Source organism: Botryllus schlosseri, chromosome 14 (assembly GCF_051294905.1).
Source record: "Botryllus schlosseri isolate E-star chromosome 14, Bs_hap1, whole genome shotgun sequence".
NCBI lineage: Eukaryota > Metazoa > Chordata > Ascidiacea > Stolidobranchia > Styelidae > Botryllus > Botryllus schlosseri.
Genome location: NC_137249.1, coordinates 8,208,848 through 8,226,402, shown reverse-complemented (window position 1 = coordinate 8,226,402; position 17,555 = coordinate 8,208,848). Strand labels below are relative to the sequence as shown.

General features: G+C 41.1%; 1 protein-coding gene across 2 annotated transcripts; it reads right to left on the bottom strand.

Moving 5' to 3' along the window:
- Positions 1-1,284: 1,284 nt before the first annotated feature.
- LOC145456133 (ubiquitin carboxyl-terminal hydrolase 15-like) lies at positions 1,285-15,455 on the bottom strand. Of its 2 annotated transcripts, none has more exons than XM_080334194.1 (19): positions 15,235-15,455; positions 14,281-14,390; positions 13,765-13,892; positions 13,545-13,668; positions 12,071-12,201; positions 11,359-11,507; positions 10,816-10,964; positions 9,989-10,122; positions 9,811-9,929; positions 7,916-8,180; positions 7,304-7,416; positions 6,843-6,974; positions 6,605-6,712; positions 6,439-6,523; positions 5,856-5,976; positions 4,825-5,011; positions 4,024-4,173; positions 3,181-3,388; positions 1,285-1,702 (listed from the first exon to the last, which is right to left on the bottom strand). In XM_080334194.1, exons 1-19 carry the CDS (start codon positions 15,300-15,302, stop codon positions 1,463-1,465), a joined length of 2,721 nt encoding a protein of 906 aa, XP_080190320.1. In that variant the 5' UTR covers positions 15,303-15,455; the 3' UTR covers positions 1,285-1,462. The 2 variants fall into 2 exon arrangements, with proteins under 2 accessions (XP_080190320.1, XP_080190321.1); XM_080334195.1 differs by having other exon boundaries at positions 6,605-6,709.
- Between the last annotated feature and the right edge of the window lie 2,100 nt (positions 15,456-17,555).

The window sequence follows — 17,555 nt, the reverse complement described above, 5'->3', positions numbered from 1 at the left end:
AAGCGGTGTACAGCATTACACTTGAGATAACATCGTACCCCGCATATTGCTCATAACCTGTGCGTCAACCTGTACTGACCCATAAAACTGTCTTTGTGATAGCTAGCCATCGGCTCATTGTAATTCGGATCTGGTACACCCCTGTACACCCCATCCGAGTGGTACACCCTTTGCAAATTCTGGTACACCCTAGGGTGTACGACAACCCCGGTTGAAGAGCACTGCTCTAGCATCAATATTACGGCGGAAATTTCGATAACTCCGACTGTCCTGAAAGTTTTCCATGTGCTATTGACTAATCCTACGTCCTATCAACGCGGATCAGACATCGTGCAGACGTACACCTGCTTGCCACAATAATCTCAATCCAACACTGGTCCGACAACGTCGTCAACAGAATATCGGGAGTGACAGAGGCGAGGAGTACACGCTAACCACCAATATAAAAGGAACTCAAAACCCGCAGTGACTGGGATACTACACAGATTCAGAATAATGTCTTCTATCCGTTATGTTCACCATTATTGACTGCTTTACATATCTTCTTACGCCACTATTGATCGTAGTGCAAAAAACAAACAGGTGATAATAGCTCGAATTTTTCTTTGAATAAACAACACAGATTCAGTCGGTGTATGTTCAAGGGTTTCGCACTGTGGCACCTAGCACAGTGCCGCAACATGACGGCGGGGCGCATCACGGTTAGTCTTCCTGTCATATTTTATTTTCGCTGTACCGTGTCTTGTGACCAGGGCACCGTAACGAAGTCACGCCGGATTCGATTTCATAATCACGAAGTTACGAGTGGCGCCGGGTCATTTATATACGAAAATTATAGTTTTGTTGTCATTTCTCACCGCGTAAGCCCAGAAACCGCAGCTAGTGATATAATACCATATAAAACAAGCAGTACGAAGACATCTGTAACAATCAAACCACAGCATCGTCATAATGTGCAATAAAACAGCCATGGCCGTAAGGGATACCAACATGTCTATAATATGATGTAGAACTCGCATCCTTTTCTTTTGGTCGCATACAAGGTACAGATTTCAGATCTTCAAACCCTTCATGCGCTTACCACGTGTTAACGAGCGATATTCAAAAACTCGATTCATAATCGACTCCCTCAAGTGCGCTACCAGTCCAGCCCAACCCTAGTCAAATCGATGCCGACCGGTGCTTTAACGAGGTCGTACCAATTCGTACACTTGTGCAACAATACTACGAGGATGTCAACTATTCTGGCCAGAGACAGGAAACACTCACTAATAACACACAAAGCGCAGTAAGTATGTTGATATATTTCAGCTGCAGCAGTTTAGCCCTAGTTGATTCACAATCTGCTCGAAATCGAATTGAACTGGTAAGTTTGAAACGATACAGGAAATTATGTTGACGCAGCCGGTACCACAGGCACCGTGCATTCAGTACGAACACAATTCTTCTCGGAGTAACCGCATCAACTCGTGTCCATCATAGACTGCTCATCTTCGCTGTCGTCGCTAAGAGAACTCTGACACGAATTGGACGGACCGTCTGAGTTATGATGTCCGTTTGACGACGTCGCTTCCGTGTCGTAACTGAACGGACGGTGGTCGATGCCTCGCGGACTCGTCAAAGAATTCAAAAAATTGATGTCGCCGTCGGCGTGGTCCCGCATATCTTGGCGCTGGTACATCAGCATATACGCCGCATTAGTCTGAAAACCAGGATGTTATGGAATAACATTGTAGGTAGAGAGAGGACGGCGTTCTATATAACTGATACCGCCCGTGGTCAGAAAGTAAATTGGTCGACATCAGTGTTGGGAACAAGTCACTAGTTTCGAATTACAGTCATCTCGGGTCGTTGCACATTCGGACTCGAGTCAAGTCACAAGTCCAGCGGAATTTGCGAAGTTCGAGCCATGATTTAAAGCCACTGCACTTTGCAGTTACTCCAGTGATTCTTAAAGTATTGGTCGCGTATCCACCAATCAAGGATAATGCAAGAATTAGCAACAAAAACCTCAAATAACTCCGCTTCCACGGTTGGAATCGAGTCAAATTCGTTTTGTATCGATTTTGAAAACAACTGAACAATTTTGTGGATTTGACAGAAAAATTGAACAAATTTGAAAAAAAAATTTTCCTAATAAATTAAAATTTCAATTGGCTCTGCGGCGGCTTATACATGTTAGAATTGAATTAAATTTGCTGTGCAGCGTTTTTTTAGGGTAACATGATAATGAAATCACTGAATGGCTGGAATCCGGAAAAAAAGTTATTTTTGAACAACCCCAATATGCATACAAGTTGGTTTGATGTCACATTAGTGTTGGTCTGACACAAGATCTGTCTGCTAAGCTAGGCTAGAAAGTTTGCGGCAAAGCGGCGAAGGTTGTCGTTGACTCAGATATATTGGAATCGCTTACACGTACCAGACGAAACTAAAAGAATATCTCCTTTCACGAGACGAACACGATTCCAAATTCTCATTTCAACACGGGGCTCATTACTTTCCTCGACGGGTGTCATTTGATTCGTGCAGCTCAAGCTGCGGGCGCTGCACTATTCGGCACTGGTCATTTCGACGCCGGGACAGTGGACATATCAACGTGGAACGTTTGGCCAGCATGCGGCAGTTATGCCCAGCGCCGAAAATTCGGTTCATTTAACAGTCGCGCGCCGCGGGCTACACAGTGCACTCTCCAAGACTAAAAAGCATCCAACCGGTTTCATACGATATTAGGTTGCCGTTCTGTAATAATTGCTAATGCGGTTGGACTCATTTCTGTACATTATGCATATTTTTAAAAAGTATTTTCTATATATATATATTTTTTTGGAGGGGTCCCACATTGCAATCAAGAAATCAGGTTCCACTAAATTTTCCACAACAAATAAAATCTTCTCTAAAATAGTCCATTTTCTGCTGATTTACGGAATAATTTTTGGTCGCCTATGAGCTTTGTACATTTTAAAAACGTCTGTCTCACTTTTTACAAAAACATGGTTATAATATGTTGTGTGCATCAAATCATTTGGCGAGCCATGAAAAGTCGTTGCTGTTGCCGACGCCTGATATAGACGTATAAACTATATTTGTTCAATTTAAAGCACGGTGGGCAGTCGCGACAGCGCATCACCACAAGCAAGACAGTTCCAGGGAGATGAAGTTGTTTTCGCATAAACCAACCTGCACTTGGTCTTCCGAACTTTCAGAGACGCTGCTATCATCGAAATAATGCCAACTCTTCGTTAAATGGTTATATGCATAGGCTGTGTAGTGACCGCCGCCCATACCGCCGTAGTGGTTGGAAACGCCGATCAAGTCGTACGTGAGCTTTCGTTTGTCCCATTTCGACTTTTCTGGATTGATAATGAAATCGGATAGATCCCAGTCCCTGCCGGAAAACAAGCACAAAACAATCGAGAGAGTCGCACAAAACGTACTGTTGCACACAATCGACTGTCATCGAACACAGCTGGGATTTTTCTCTGATATCTTCCGAGTCACACATGTCTAAGGCATCAATAATAATATGTTCATTATAGACTTTTGGAGCGTAACGATAGAAACAAGGCAAGAGGGCATTTTGAAGGAATCAAATCGATCATGGGTAGGCATATTGGCTAGCTAAGATCGACTCTGCAATGTGGACATCTAATGTTCACCAGAATAACCAACCTCGAGAAATAATAAATCGATGATCAGTGCCGTGCTACAGGCAATCCGAGCCAGAAATCAGAGTGGGAGAAAGCAACAGCTGTCTTATTCAGATGTCTCACTTCCTACGTGTGAATGGATGCTTTGACACGGCAGATTATATGAACAATGAACATTGGTGCACAAGGAAGTGGCTTCAACAGTATTTGAAACAAGGACCAGCTAACGCCTTCTCAAAGACATGAATAAAACGATAAATAGAAAGTGCCCGCGAATTAGAAATCTGTACAAATGGAAAACATTCCGTATCGAGAAAGATAGTATGGAAAAATTGTGTGGAATTTTCAAAATTCAACACAAACGGCATCAGACCTTTTGGGAAAATCGACCATTCCGGAGATCTTGTTGCGAGACCATCTGGAGTATGAAAATCTTTTCAGGTGAATAATCAGAAACGGAGGCAACGACCAAAGATCGATCTTTTTCGTGGCTTGCTTATGCTCCTTACAGCCCGGGCAGTACCTGGAGACAGAGAAGTAACACCATGATCTTGCACCGACAAATCGCAAAGCAGTGTGCACGTCCTAGCATGCAACCTTCAAATCTAATAATGCGCATCATTTGCTTAAAGTTACACATATTGCGCCTCAAGTTAGGTGCAACGTTCAACGCCAATTTTGAAAACTTCACAGTAGGCTACATCGAAGTACGGTAGTTCACCTCAGCAATTGGTATAGTAAAGCGATTGCCTGCAACTGGGGCCTTAGCAGAAAGAGGAGTTATTTAATTTCAAGAGTGGAAGCAGGAGACGTGATTCAAAATAAATTCAACAGCATCACCATAAAAAGGGGCAAGAGTCAGAAACAGGGCGGTGAGTTGCGAATGGACAAGTTTTCAAAAATACAAAATTCATATCGCACAATCTTTGGAGTCTTGTAAACAAATCTTTCAATTAAAATCGTGCTTACCATATTTTTCAACTACAAAGCGGGACATTTGGAGCAGGTTTAATATAGAAAAAGGGCAAGGTTCATCCCACTTATTATTTGGCGTATTAGTCAGGACCGTGGGTTAAAAATCGGGACAGTCCCACCCAAATCCAGACACATGGTGAGTGAAAATTAATGAAGAGGGAGATGGTGAGCGACTAAAAAGGCAAGCAAACCAACGCACCACGGGTCATCCTCCCCGAGTTTCTCCTCCGTGGTGAACAAGCTCATGCACTGCGCCAGGGTCATTCCGCGGTCCTTGCCCCGTTTCTCGCTCATGGACGAGTCCCTCAGCACGGCCTGCGACCAGTCGTCCACGGCGTACTTCTCGCAAATGTCCCCGTCCCATTCGGCGGAGTAACAAGCGTCCGCTGTAAAAAGAGGTATCACGTTAAGAACCCGATCCATATGCAGACTCCGTAGAAACAGCGGTATCAGCTAACACAAGTCGATATTTCATCTGGCTTCCAGTTGACAACATTACTCTTTTGACCACTCCAAGTCGGAGGATCATCACTGCTGTTACATTGATATGCGAGTGCCAGAATGCCTGTGTTTTCTGACCTGTTATATAGGCCCTTAGGACTGGATGTATGTATGCGTTTATGACTCGGCTGGAGTTATATCCGTAGAAAGTATATATGTTTATAATCTAACTCCAGCCGAGTCATAAACACATACATTCAGTCCTAAGGGCCTATATAACAGGTCAGAAAACACAGGCATTCTGGTACTCGCACATCAATGTAACAGCATATATGTTTATAATCTATCTTTTCAAATTACTGCCACTACTAACATCACATATTTGATATCGGCAGAAAATATTGGCATTATTGACAGAAACATGTAACCGGGCAATATCGGTATCGGCTATAAATTCTGATCTCGGTCACGTTATTATCACGATTAATCAAACGCACACTCTGCCGAGCAAGAGAGCCAAACTAACACCAGAATACATCAAGGAAACGATTTCGGTAAGAAATACTGCACCATCATGCCATTAGGGCAATGCAAAAGAGTAGTTGTTAGGAATTCCATTCCATTGTCCATCTACATTTTATATGCAAAGTCATCATTTTGCTAGTTACGCTAAGTTCCACGTATCACACAACTTTGCAGTCCTTTTCGTGACCTACCAGGACTGGATTTCAAAAACTTGCAACTGAGAAGATAATTCTCCAAACGAAAGAGATACCGAGATTGATTTACTTGAAAACTTGAGCGGTTCATCCTCGTCTTCAAGGTCTCGCAGTACAGTCGACCCCCAGGAATTGACGGTGACAAGCTTGAACCATTTTGTTTCCTCTTTGGCAATATTACCGTCGTTGATCTATTGACAAGCACAAGAGGAGGCGGTCAAGAACGGCAAGGAATCTGCAGCACAAAGAATCATTTTGCAATTGGGGTCGCGAGAAATCGGAAGACTGAAATAATTTCTATGTCAGGCCTAAAGGAATCCCCGACAACTTGATCCCATAATTGATAAAAAGGACTAATCTGATCCATCCAGCAAGAGCAAGAGAAAATATGTAACGATTCTCTTTGGGATCAATCATTTCCATACACAGTTTCTGCTGAGAGAATCTTGTTATTTCTAGTGGGGATTATGGATTTAAGCGGCCCAGCGAAGCGTTCAGCAGGATTGATTCACTTCTGCAGCAAACAGATGTGCTTTCAGAACTCCAAATAAAAGAGAACAATCAGTCCATAGAATCTTAATCAATGCAAAATTCACATTCCAGCGCCATCATTATCGTTCAATCGAGGCCATACTGGAAATTTTATTCCTAACCTCCGGATCACCATCGCCTTGTTTGACCTCGTCTTTAATCTGTAGCATATCGACCTGATCGAGATACTCTGGCTTAATGTAGCGTCTGAAATTGGAAAGCGTCCGAGATTAAATTTAGCGAAAGTCACGTGCATTCCATGAATAGCAAACAAAGAAAATCACTCACTTTATTGCATGCAGGAAAGAATTGTACAATTTTCTATACGTGGTAACGCCCGGTTCGACTGGTATAAGAAATGGATGGCCGAATAAAGTATGCGAGGAGTACTTGCTACTGCAACGCAAACAAGAAAGGGAATAAAAAATAATCTCTATTAACTCAAAATTCAAAGGCATTTAGTCCCGAAAGAACAACCAATCGGTATCGGGAACTAATAGCCTTCACTTGCTCCGCTAGTACATACCTGCTCTGTCGCATGTAGACTTTTGTATATTCTACTTCTCCGTTGCTGTTCGACTCGAGCTCAAACACAAACAGGTCATCGCGTTCTGAGTACGAACTCAGCCTTTCTTGTCCTTTGTAAATTTTATAAAATCTGAAGGACGACTCATCGTTAATAATGCACACTACAATTATATCTAGAATAATGAGCCTGTGACACTGATAAAATAAACATCTGGTCCAGCAGCAAGATATTGATTCATTCCGACAGATTTATCAGCGGCTAAATAGTACATTCCAAGACGCCGTTTAGACTTCGACCTTTCGCTTTCAATGTCCAAATCCATATTCAAACATGGAAATATACACGTGCCAACACATCCATTATATATTGGTATCAATCCTAAATTTCAATTAATCAATAGACATTCATATCAAAGTCGATAGCGCTTGAGTCGCTTAGCAGTAGGAATATATAAACACCTGTGGTTATATACGTCCGTAACGACGAGACATTTTGCCGAACAACCGACCATGGAAGCGAGCCTTGTGAGGACGTCGTTGAAGCAGCCATCTTTCGGTGCCGACACATTGTACTGTAATGAAGATCGAGAAATACAATCAGAGACAATATACCAAACTCAAAAACGCACACTCCGAATACTCCACAAAGATAAGTGTCAAGAATACACATCAACACAATTAAATACGATCTGCACATAAATTGCCACGTAACGGACACAAGAAGTTGAACGGTAACACCAGCAGGGGAACCCGGGAAAGCAATAATATCAAGATTTTGCAAACACACATTTCGTTCATTTTAAAAGTTGGTTTGTTTTTCAGCAAAAAATCAGGTCAGTTTGAAAACGCTTGAAGAATCTACTATTACACATAGACCAAAACGAAACCTAATTTCTTAGGTTCACCTACACATGACTAATCTCAATCACAATGACTACCTGCAGCCTACAGTCCTAGACTGTCCAGTGTCCAATGACTCAACAGTAAAGATAGGTATGCGTATGCAGTGGTCAATCAATCGAATCCAGCAACAGTATACCATTCAAAAAAACACTGATAAATGAGATTTACCTTGGTGATGGGCTTCTTGGAGTCTTTCGGCACAAAATGACAGATGACAGACACCTCTTGGCATCTTGGTAACGGCAACGACAAATATCCAAACGGATCAAACGTGACCGACACCCTGTCGCAGTCAGGACAAACGAGGGTGCTTTTGAATAAGCCGTGGAAAATATCTACAATGATGGACACGTTTCTTTTCAAGTGGTTGCCCCAAGCCTCCTTCGCCACGACATGATCTGGACGGCCGTTGGAGTCTTTCAATTCCACATAGCTGAAATCGAACACGGCCCATTACATGGAATACAGAACAGAGGAATATCGCGGAGCAACACCAGCCAAGTGCCCAGCAAAATATTATTGTTCAGATATTATGGTATTTTGAATATCTGCCTCGGGTTTGGTGGACTTGCACCAGTTGCCTTCAATAACTAACGCCAACAATGATCAAGAAGTTATCAATGCCCAGACGCATTCAGCCAATGTGTCTAAAGTAATGTAACAAATGCAGAGTGATAATTATGCAAGTTGATCGAAACTAACCCACATAACATAGTATTTTACAGATGCCGTGGTAGTCGTAACAATTCATCCAAATCTAAACATATCGGGTTGACACTTGACATCCAAAGCATAATTGCCTGCTATGTTTGAAAATTTCATTTACATAAAGACCATATAAATATACCAGGACGGTATGTACAAGACAAATGATCCCACGCATCAACTCACTTTGCTTCAAAAGAACTGCAAGAATACTGCAATCATTATTTAATTCACACATTTTAAATCACAGGCCCCTTCTTTCATAGGCTACTCATAACTATTACTATCACTCTTCTGTTCAAGTTTATAGGTTATGATTTACAGGCCGCTTGCCACACACGCCCTTAATTACATTGCAACTTGTATGTTTTCAACAAGTTGACTATCAAAATATTTACCGAAACGCCCCCTTCATTGATCACACAAGAGCTGAGGCTAGCAGAACAAGGCATTCTCTAAACTCTATAACGCAAAAGTGACTCAGCTCTTCCGTATGTATCAGGCTATAATCGTCCATCATTTTCATAATATACATCAATTCACTTGCAGCTGTATGTCATACTATAGATAACTAACCTATGGATAGATTCGCAACACCCGTGGTCACGTTTGCTTGCCCGGAGGAAATTACCGCTCAGCAATCAGAACGCAACATAATTGCTAATCCCATAGCTGACGACCTGCGCGCCTAAATTCAATAAAGTTGATCTTATTTAAAAGCTACTGCCACACTGATTCCGAAAATATACATTAAAATCCAATCAAGGCAATGGAACTCCATGGAAATACACCTCGATGTCTGAAAATCGGCATTGTTCTAAATAATCGCAGCGACGCAGCACAATGACCATAACAATGGCCCTTGCGTGGTTGCGATTGTTCAGAACAATGCTGATTTTCAAAGTTTAAGGTGTATTTCATGGGGGTTCCATTGCCCTGATTTGATTTTAATGTATATTTTCCGAATCAGTGCGACAGTAGCTCTCAGATAAGATCAACTTTATTGCAGCAGCAGCTATAGGATTAGCGATTACGTTGCGTTCAGATTGCTGAGAAGTAATTACCTCCGGGCAAGCAAGCGTGACGACGGATGTTGCCTATCTATCTGTAGGTTAGTTATCTATAGTCATACTGAATCGCAAATAGTCCAATATACATGAATTCACTTGCAGCTGTATGTCATACGGAATCGCAAATATCCCTATACACACTACCAGTATCTGGACGTAATCATTACATTTCTCTCACAATTATAGCGATACACATCAATAAATAGTGCAATAGACATTGATTTCATATCTTCTTGCTGGCCGCCGAGTTACACCTTCGGCATCGATAAATGAAATAGCAAAACTCACGGTTTATCGTCAATCTTGTTCAAGTCCTCGTGGAGACCGTCGATCAAGAACGCCATCAATTCCTGACTGTCGTGTTGCTGGTATCCGGAAAATTGCGGAGCAAACCGGGACACGTTGTACTGCGTAATTGAACTCGTGAGGCAAACACAGAGAAAAACGAATGGCACTGATAGAGTACCTTGAAGTCGCGGGGAGCCACATACGAGTTGTGACCCGACCACATTTCTTTAATCAGAGTGGCGTACGCTTCTGCCAATCTTCCACCCATTCCTAGAGGGTTGTCTTTGTTGATATCCTGCTTGTATTCATCCTCTGAAAAAGTAATATCCAAATTTACATTGCAGGCAGCGAGGAAGTGTTTCCGCCCATGGTTAACAAGAATCTTTTTCATGCAGGCCTACAATATATTTGGGACCAATAGGACAAGACTATTTTTTCAACTTCGCCATACTTACAGATGGCTGGTTTGGCATGAATGAACATGAGAACCTTGAAGTGTCGTGTTTCTTTAATTTGAACAGGTCAACTGGCTTTTCCAGTGGTCATTTCGGAATAATTTTATATGGAAAGAGGGTGTAGGTAGAAACTACATATCTCGCTCATAAAATGATTGTAAGTCGCAACTGCCGCATTCATTTCGTTACTCGAAAACATCGGCTCTCAAAACTTGACTCGAATCATTACCATTGATACGATTCGGATTCAAGTACGATACTGGAATCACTGTACCCAGCCCTAATCATGACATCATCAGGAATATTACAGAATATAGCAACCTCTTATATAATTTTGACAACTTGTCACTGGCTATTAGGATAAACAAATCTGTGACACATTCACGAGCTGTGCAGGCAACCTTGATAAGAGACGTGGGAGGTTAACCAACCTATTGATTAACTGTACAAACGTGGACAACATCAAATTCCATCAGCATGACAAAATACGCTCTTGGCTGATCCCCTGTACGAGTTCACGAACAGAAAGTAAATTAGATATATAACTTACTTTTGAAATATCTCGTAAGCCGTGGGACATTGCTCAAGCATTGTATGGCGCTGCTCATGAAGCAAGTGTTCCCCAGATTGCTGAGCCCGCACAACCCCTCCTTTGTCTTATTTGCCATTCCATCGTAGCAGCTTCTCGTCGAATAAGAACTAGAAGAAACGAATTAACACAGCTGATAGTAAGCTTCCGATAAAGGATTGCGGTGATGAAGAATCAAAATATTGATCAATCTGAAGACTTGGTCCGTTTATCATAGGGAAAGAACAATCATTAATCAAAACAGCTTCGAGTTTACTAATCACCCCTCATCAACAAACAGCACAGTTAATTCGCAAAACCCAATCGTGGCCGTTACATATGACTGCCATCTAATTGAATAATTTCATGACATTAACAACACAAACCAAGCTGCTATCACACAGAACGAAGATATTTCAAAAGGAGCAGATATATAAACTGGATTGGTGGTTAGCAGACACAACTGTGGTTGCATTTGAAGAGCAGAACATTAGTAGCAAGTAATCTAAGGGCAAAGAAGTTCACCTGGTAGAGTTGCTTGCGGACTTCATAAAGCTGGTTGTCGACTGGTTTTCTTTCTTATAAGTGGTTGTCTTTGTGGCCTCGTCGTACGAGGGTGGCACGGCCGACCTAGGCCACGAGCCATCACTGTTTTGCTCTTCCAGCACCAACACCTGACAAAAACAATACCATCACTTTCACAAATAGAACAGGTTCGGTCAAGTATGGATTACTGACACTTTATGCTGATCACAGATAGATTGGTCTATTGATCTGTCTTATGAGTCCTCATTGGAAATCAAAATTTTATAATAATTTATCCGCACAGGGAAATTAAAAGACAGGGACCATTGGACTGAAGAGTTTTCCAGTCAATTTGGTCAAATCGACTCTGAATACTTTCACTAATCAGTTTATTTTGATAGCTTGAAAAATGTAACAAACACAAACAGTGAGGAAGATCTTTGCAACTACCAAGAAGAGATTTGAATAACGATACCTAAAAAAACAATAGCAAACATTAGCTATCCACAGTTATGTATCCAGAAACTGCAGCCAGTTAGCGAGAAACAAGCCTACATCTACTGCCACCAGTGCTTTTATCACTTTTCAGCATCATAATTTGGATAATACTTCAAAAATTAATTGATCTTCTCAGTAATCACTTCTAGTAACATGGTTTTCGGCTAAAATCAACAATACAAATACGATATGATGCCCTTTGTCACACCATTACCTGGGTTGATCCAATGCTGTTTTCGTCCAGACTACATTCCATCTTGATTGCGTCCACGCTGTCTTCAATGTGAAGTCTCGTTTTGGACGAGGTAATCTTCAAGAGTTCTCTAATCTTTTCATGGACTTTTTCTGAATGTTGGCAGAGGGCAGGGTAAATAATAATTTTATAATGTGCGGATCGAGAGGAGACAGAAATAAGCTTCCAAAAGCTTGTTTGAATGTGTTTGTTGAGCATGCATTGACTTGCTAATTTCATTGGTTTCATGCAGTTATATTAAGTGTATTAGGCCCACCCTTTAAAAATTTAACCTACTCCCCATATGTTTTGTCTATTTGTTTTCGGCAGATATGGCAGTCGGGTCACATTTTTGGGTTTGGGTAAAACTTTGGCTAGGAAAACATTTTTCAACTCAAATAAGGTAGAATCACCACTGATCTAATCAATGATACAAAATTTTCATATTCTCCAGGCTGAAATCAGACAGTGATAACTACCGTCGCATTCAGGCACAATGTATAGGCAAAGATGATATCCAAACCCGTGGCTTTGATTCAAATCAGTCAAACAGCCTATCGTGTCCATTGCCCTGCCATAATGAGAAAAGATATCAATTTGAAGTGGCTGTTGAATGTTGACATTGTCATCAAGCCGCTGTACAACAATTCACATTTTTTATTTCTTTCAACCTAGTTCATTCTAAGCTAACTGCATTTATGTGTATGTGTGTACTGTGTAGGATTGTATAAAGTATAATGATGTAGAAATCACGCCTACAGCAATCTCATTTGAGTCAAACCATGCACAGAACAGAAAACATTTTTCCTGATACCATATTATTCAAATATATATATTGTAGGGCTATACGGCTATTACGCCATCACGGTATCCTTGTTTTTGATATTATGCCCGCTCATCGGGCAATCACAATTCCCTAATTTTGTCCTGTGCTATAGCCTATATTACGATATTCATCAACTTCTCATCGACGTGCTTTTCCTGGTAATAGGTTGATCTTTTTCTGTGAGTTGGCTAAAACAATTATATGTGCATTCACTTGTGTACATGAGCAATCTGTCTACAATCGAACTAACATTGCACAAAGACACTGTCATATTGGTTCCCCAGTCTCTACTGTTCATAAACATTCATGCCTATTTATCAATTTTTGCAATTGCATTTTAAACAAAATGGAGGTTGACAAAATTAATTACTTCATCGGTACATTCGCTCAGTGTCGAAATCTCGCCTCTTTGCAGCAGTTTGACGCATGCAAAATCATGTCTGTTATGCTTAGTATGAGAGTCTTCATTGTTAATCTTAAATTAAAAAAACAATTCATGTCTATGAAATCAGTATTCGAAAAATATATATTTTATAATTTATTTCCAGGCCGACCAAGTGTATGATATCAGAAACGCATATCTTACAACTATGACAACACAAAGCTAATATACTTGAATATAGTGCTCACCAACACTCGTCACTCTGCTGAAAGTTCTTTTAATAATTTCATCGGATCCATGACGCTTGAATGATATCTTTGGTGGATAAACCTCAATGATCTCTCTTTTGGATAGAGAGCCCACTGTTATAACCTATAAAGAAGGTAAAACATTCACATTCCGCACGTCTTATGTAAATTAAAGTTCAAGCCGGAGAGATATGAGGAAGATATAGAAACGCTATCTTACTCTTCTTAGAATAGGAACTTGGTGTTCTATTATCCCATAGATGTCAACCAACTCTATCCAGGACGCTTTCGGTATCAAGGTGTATTCCGCATCATCTAGCAAATGAGGTTTCAGCGTCTTCAGATCATCTTGAAGTAAATAGAACGTGTTAGTACACAATACTGACTTTTGTGGGCTTTCTTCATAGAAATTTGATATAAATCAAGCTCTTATCTTCGCCACAACAAAACGACACTTTCCAAGCAATTTCAAGATAATATACAAGAACAGTATGCTACATATAAACACTGACATTGTGTCGAGCATGTCCCAATTTAACATTGGCACCATCGGTGAGGTTCTATTATGACTTGTAGACAGATAGTGATTTAGCAATGATTATAAATGTCAAATGTCAGCTGAACCTCACAAATAGCCTACTCGATTTATGGAATAAAAAATATTGGTGAAACATGCTGATACTGAATCACAGGGCTGATAGGTCAGCTATCAAAGATACGAATGTGAAAATTTTACTTTCGAGCAAATCGGAGTTATCTATTGGTCCTGGATGATCATCACTCTTCTCTCCATCGACGCCACAATAGCTCTTCCATTTTTTCACCCACTTCTTCGAGATCAAAAACCTGGAAAAGTGTTTTCAGATTGTAGAACAGCTCTATGGTTACATACACTTGGCTTGACAAGATTAAAACCCCTCAAAACTATAGGCTCCATTCAACTTCAAACTACACGAAAAAAATGCAAAAATTCACACGGTGCAAAGGTATAACGGAAATGACATGTTTGTCAAATCGTCAATCACAGATTGTGATTCTATGTCCTTTTAAAATGCAACAAGCATATGGAACCACAATCTGACATACCAGCTACGTCAACCGTCATTTTCATCGCCTCGCCTTCATAATTTATAATATATATATTATCTCCTGTTACTTTCAAATGAGTGTGCACTGTGAATTGCATATAGCCTACCTCTCATTTACATGCTCTAGACCAGATGTGACAACCTCAAATGGGACGCATTCAAACCTTTTTCAATTCCAACTCAATTTATTGCTACAGTTTTCATCATTTTGATCACTCGTGGGCCGGATCAGTCAAATGATTCCAAAATGTTACCTCCAAATAAATCCATATACCTCTGTTTTTTCACAGGAATGCTTTACCATCAAGTCGATGCATGATAAACATATACGTTATATCCTATGAGTTGTGTTCTAGCAACACTTTTATTTACAAACAACGGACACAAGCGTATTTCCATTTGCTCAGAATTGCTTCGCTGGCTTTATATGTTTGTCACCCCTGTTCTAGGTCAAGGTGGGTGTCTATTTGGAAAGTTCCTCCAAGCCGCCTTGAAACCTTCCTATCAATTCTTTTTATACCAATATTCTGGTATTTTGAATCGATAAAAACGAACCAATGAATATATAATAACACGATAGATAAATGTTAATTTCATCTCACCAGATGTCTCCTTCTTCAGGAATTTCATTGAATGAATTGATGATATCTTGCTCTTTCATACCATGCATTTATGCGAATTGAAATCCAAGCAGAGTTAATTCGATAAACCACGGCAATACCGGACGCTCATCCACTATGCGGGTAGCTGCAAGTGCAATGTGCAAGTAGCAAAACTCCAGCCCGGTCAGCCCACACTAAATGACGGACTGGGCACACCGAAGAACAGGCGGAACTTACAATACCAAACAGTGGAAATGCGGAACTTCGGTCCAGGCGGACGAATGCAACATTAGTCCAATCTAAACGGCGGAACGAGGTCCTTTTTAGAGCCCGTATATCGGTTCGCCGACAATATTACACTTCGAAAGAATTATCGGTATCGGCCAATGATGTATTCTCATTCTATATCATTGGTATCGGCCATTGAAGGTGATAAAAATATCGGCAATTTTCGTGACGTCACAAGAGAGAATGGGAGAAGAATGGGGGTATTCGGTTTCGTCTGCACCATCGAGATGCTTTTGACGACGGAGATGCGATGCGACCGTAAGGTCATCTAGTCAGCACCCCCGCTTTTTTTCTTCTCCTCCATGCTATCCGTGGATGCCGAGCGCCCAGCAGGATAGCGGCGGATACCAGTTTTCGAGTCTTTGGTCTGACCCGGCCGGGAATCGAACCCACGACCTACCGATCAATTAGCCGGACTATAGCAATTTAATTTCTATAGCCGGACGCTTCATCATTACAGTATTTTGCTCGGTAACATAACATCACGGTAGGAACGGAAGTCAGAAAACTATATAATCCTTAACCGCTAGACTGAGGATATTGCTATATTTCCTATAGCTTACGCTTTCAAGGTATCCAGATGCAACCTTCTAGTTCATTTCATCTTTGAGTATGACCATAGTCGTTTACAGCTGGCATCTAATATTATATTGGGGGGCGGGGAGAATCTGATGTTTGTATAATTGATTATCTTAAATAAAATATTGTGTTAATTGCACACGCTATCGCTGGATCATTTTAAATCTGTCAAGATGAGGATCAATCGGTTGTTTTGTGGGGGGATACCGGGATAGCATGGTCGTTAGCGTCGGCCAGGGTTGTAATGAATCGAGTCCGACTCGACTCGAGTAAAGATTTTCTGATAACTCGAGTAATTTTCTCAAAATACGGAAATGACTCGACTCGACTCGAGTCAATCTGTATATTGACTCGACTTGGACTCGAGTCATTGTGCATGACTTGGACCATAAGTCACATGACTCGAGACTGAGACGGCCAAGACCTACATTTCATTGTAATTTCGATGAATAGTAAAGTAACCACACTATTGGGATTTCGTCTATTCTCTATTGGTACTGGTATTTGAAAATGCGACCAGAAACTGCTAAAAGTGAGGAAAATTAGTATATTAAAATCATCATCATCATCATCATTGGTTTATTATAGGGTTACCATATTTCTGCAACACAAATTCCGGACACTCTTTAGCGCCCACTAGCCGATTTCAAAATGAGTTATGACGTCACAGTAGCAAAGCTTTGCTCATAGACCAGAGGTGGCCACGATCCGGTTCAGGAGTATGTGGCCATAGTGTCCTATATGGTGTCGGCAAAGCCAAATCTCACGCCTCAGTGAAATTGTATCACGTCACAATTTCCATTTGGCTACAGGCAATTTGACGGTCATTTTTGACCGGCTTGCCGAGCATTAAATTTGGTAAAACGGGTATCAATCGAAAGCTGACTCTGCACTGATTACGAAAATATAAATTTTATTCCGCTCGTGGCCCTGGAACTCCCACAATCATCCTCGAATTTTTCATTGTTATGGAAATTGGCATTGGGACGCAACAATGCTGTCTGGCGAAACGAGAGAGATCCTGATGACGCAACAATGCTGTCTGGCGAAACGAGAGTGTAGCTCAAGAGAAAAAGGTCCAAAAAGCATCGTTGCGTCCCAATGCCAACCTTCATAACAATGAAAAATTCGAGGCTGATTGTGGAGGTTCCAGGGCCGCAAGCGGAATAAAATTTATATTTTCGTCATCAGTGCAGAGTCAGCTTTCGATTGATACCCGTTTTACCAAATTTAATGCTCGTCAATTCGGTCAAAAATGACCGTCAAATTGCCTGTAGCCAAATGGAAATTGTGACGTGATACAATTTCACTGAGCCGTGAGATTTGCTTGTGTCGACACCATATAGGACACTATGATGTGGCTGTGTGTTGTGTAACCGGAACCGAAAGCACATGTTATCAGCCCCTTTCCGCCCAAATAAACAATGATTTTGAGCCCACGCTATAGGGTGATC

Excerpts from the sequence above, each read along its gene's own strand:
- LOC145456133 (XM_080334194.1), bottom strand. The coding sequence starts at position 15,302 with ATGCATGGTATGAAAGAGCAAGATATCATCAATTCATTCAATGAAATT. Across the intron at positions 12,202-13,544 it reads CAGCAGAGTGACGAGTGTTG|AAAAAGTCCATGAAAAGATT; the intron begins GTGAGCACTATA and ends GCCAACATTCAG. Across the intron at positions 5,977-6,438 it reads AAGGCGATGGTGATCCGGAG|ATCAACGACGGTAATATTGC; the intron begins GTTAGGAATAAA and ends GCTTGTCAATAG.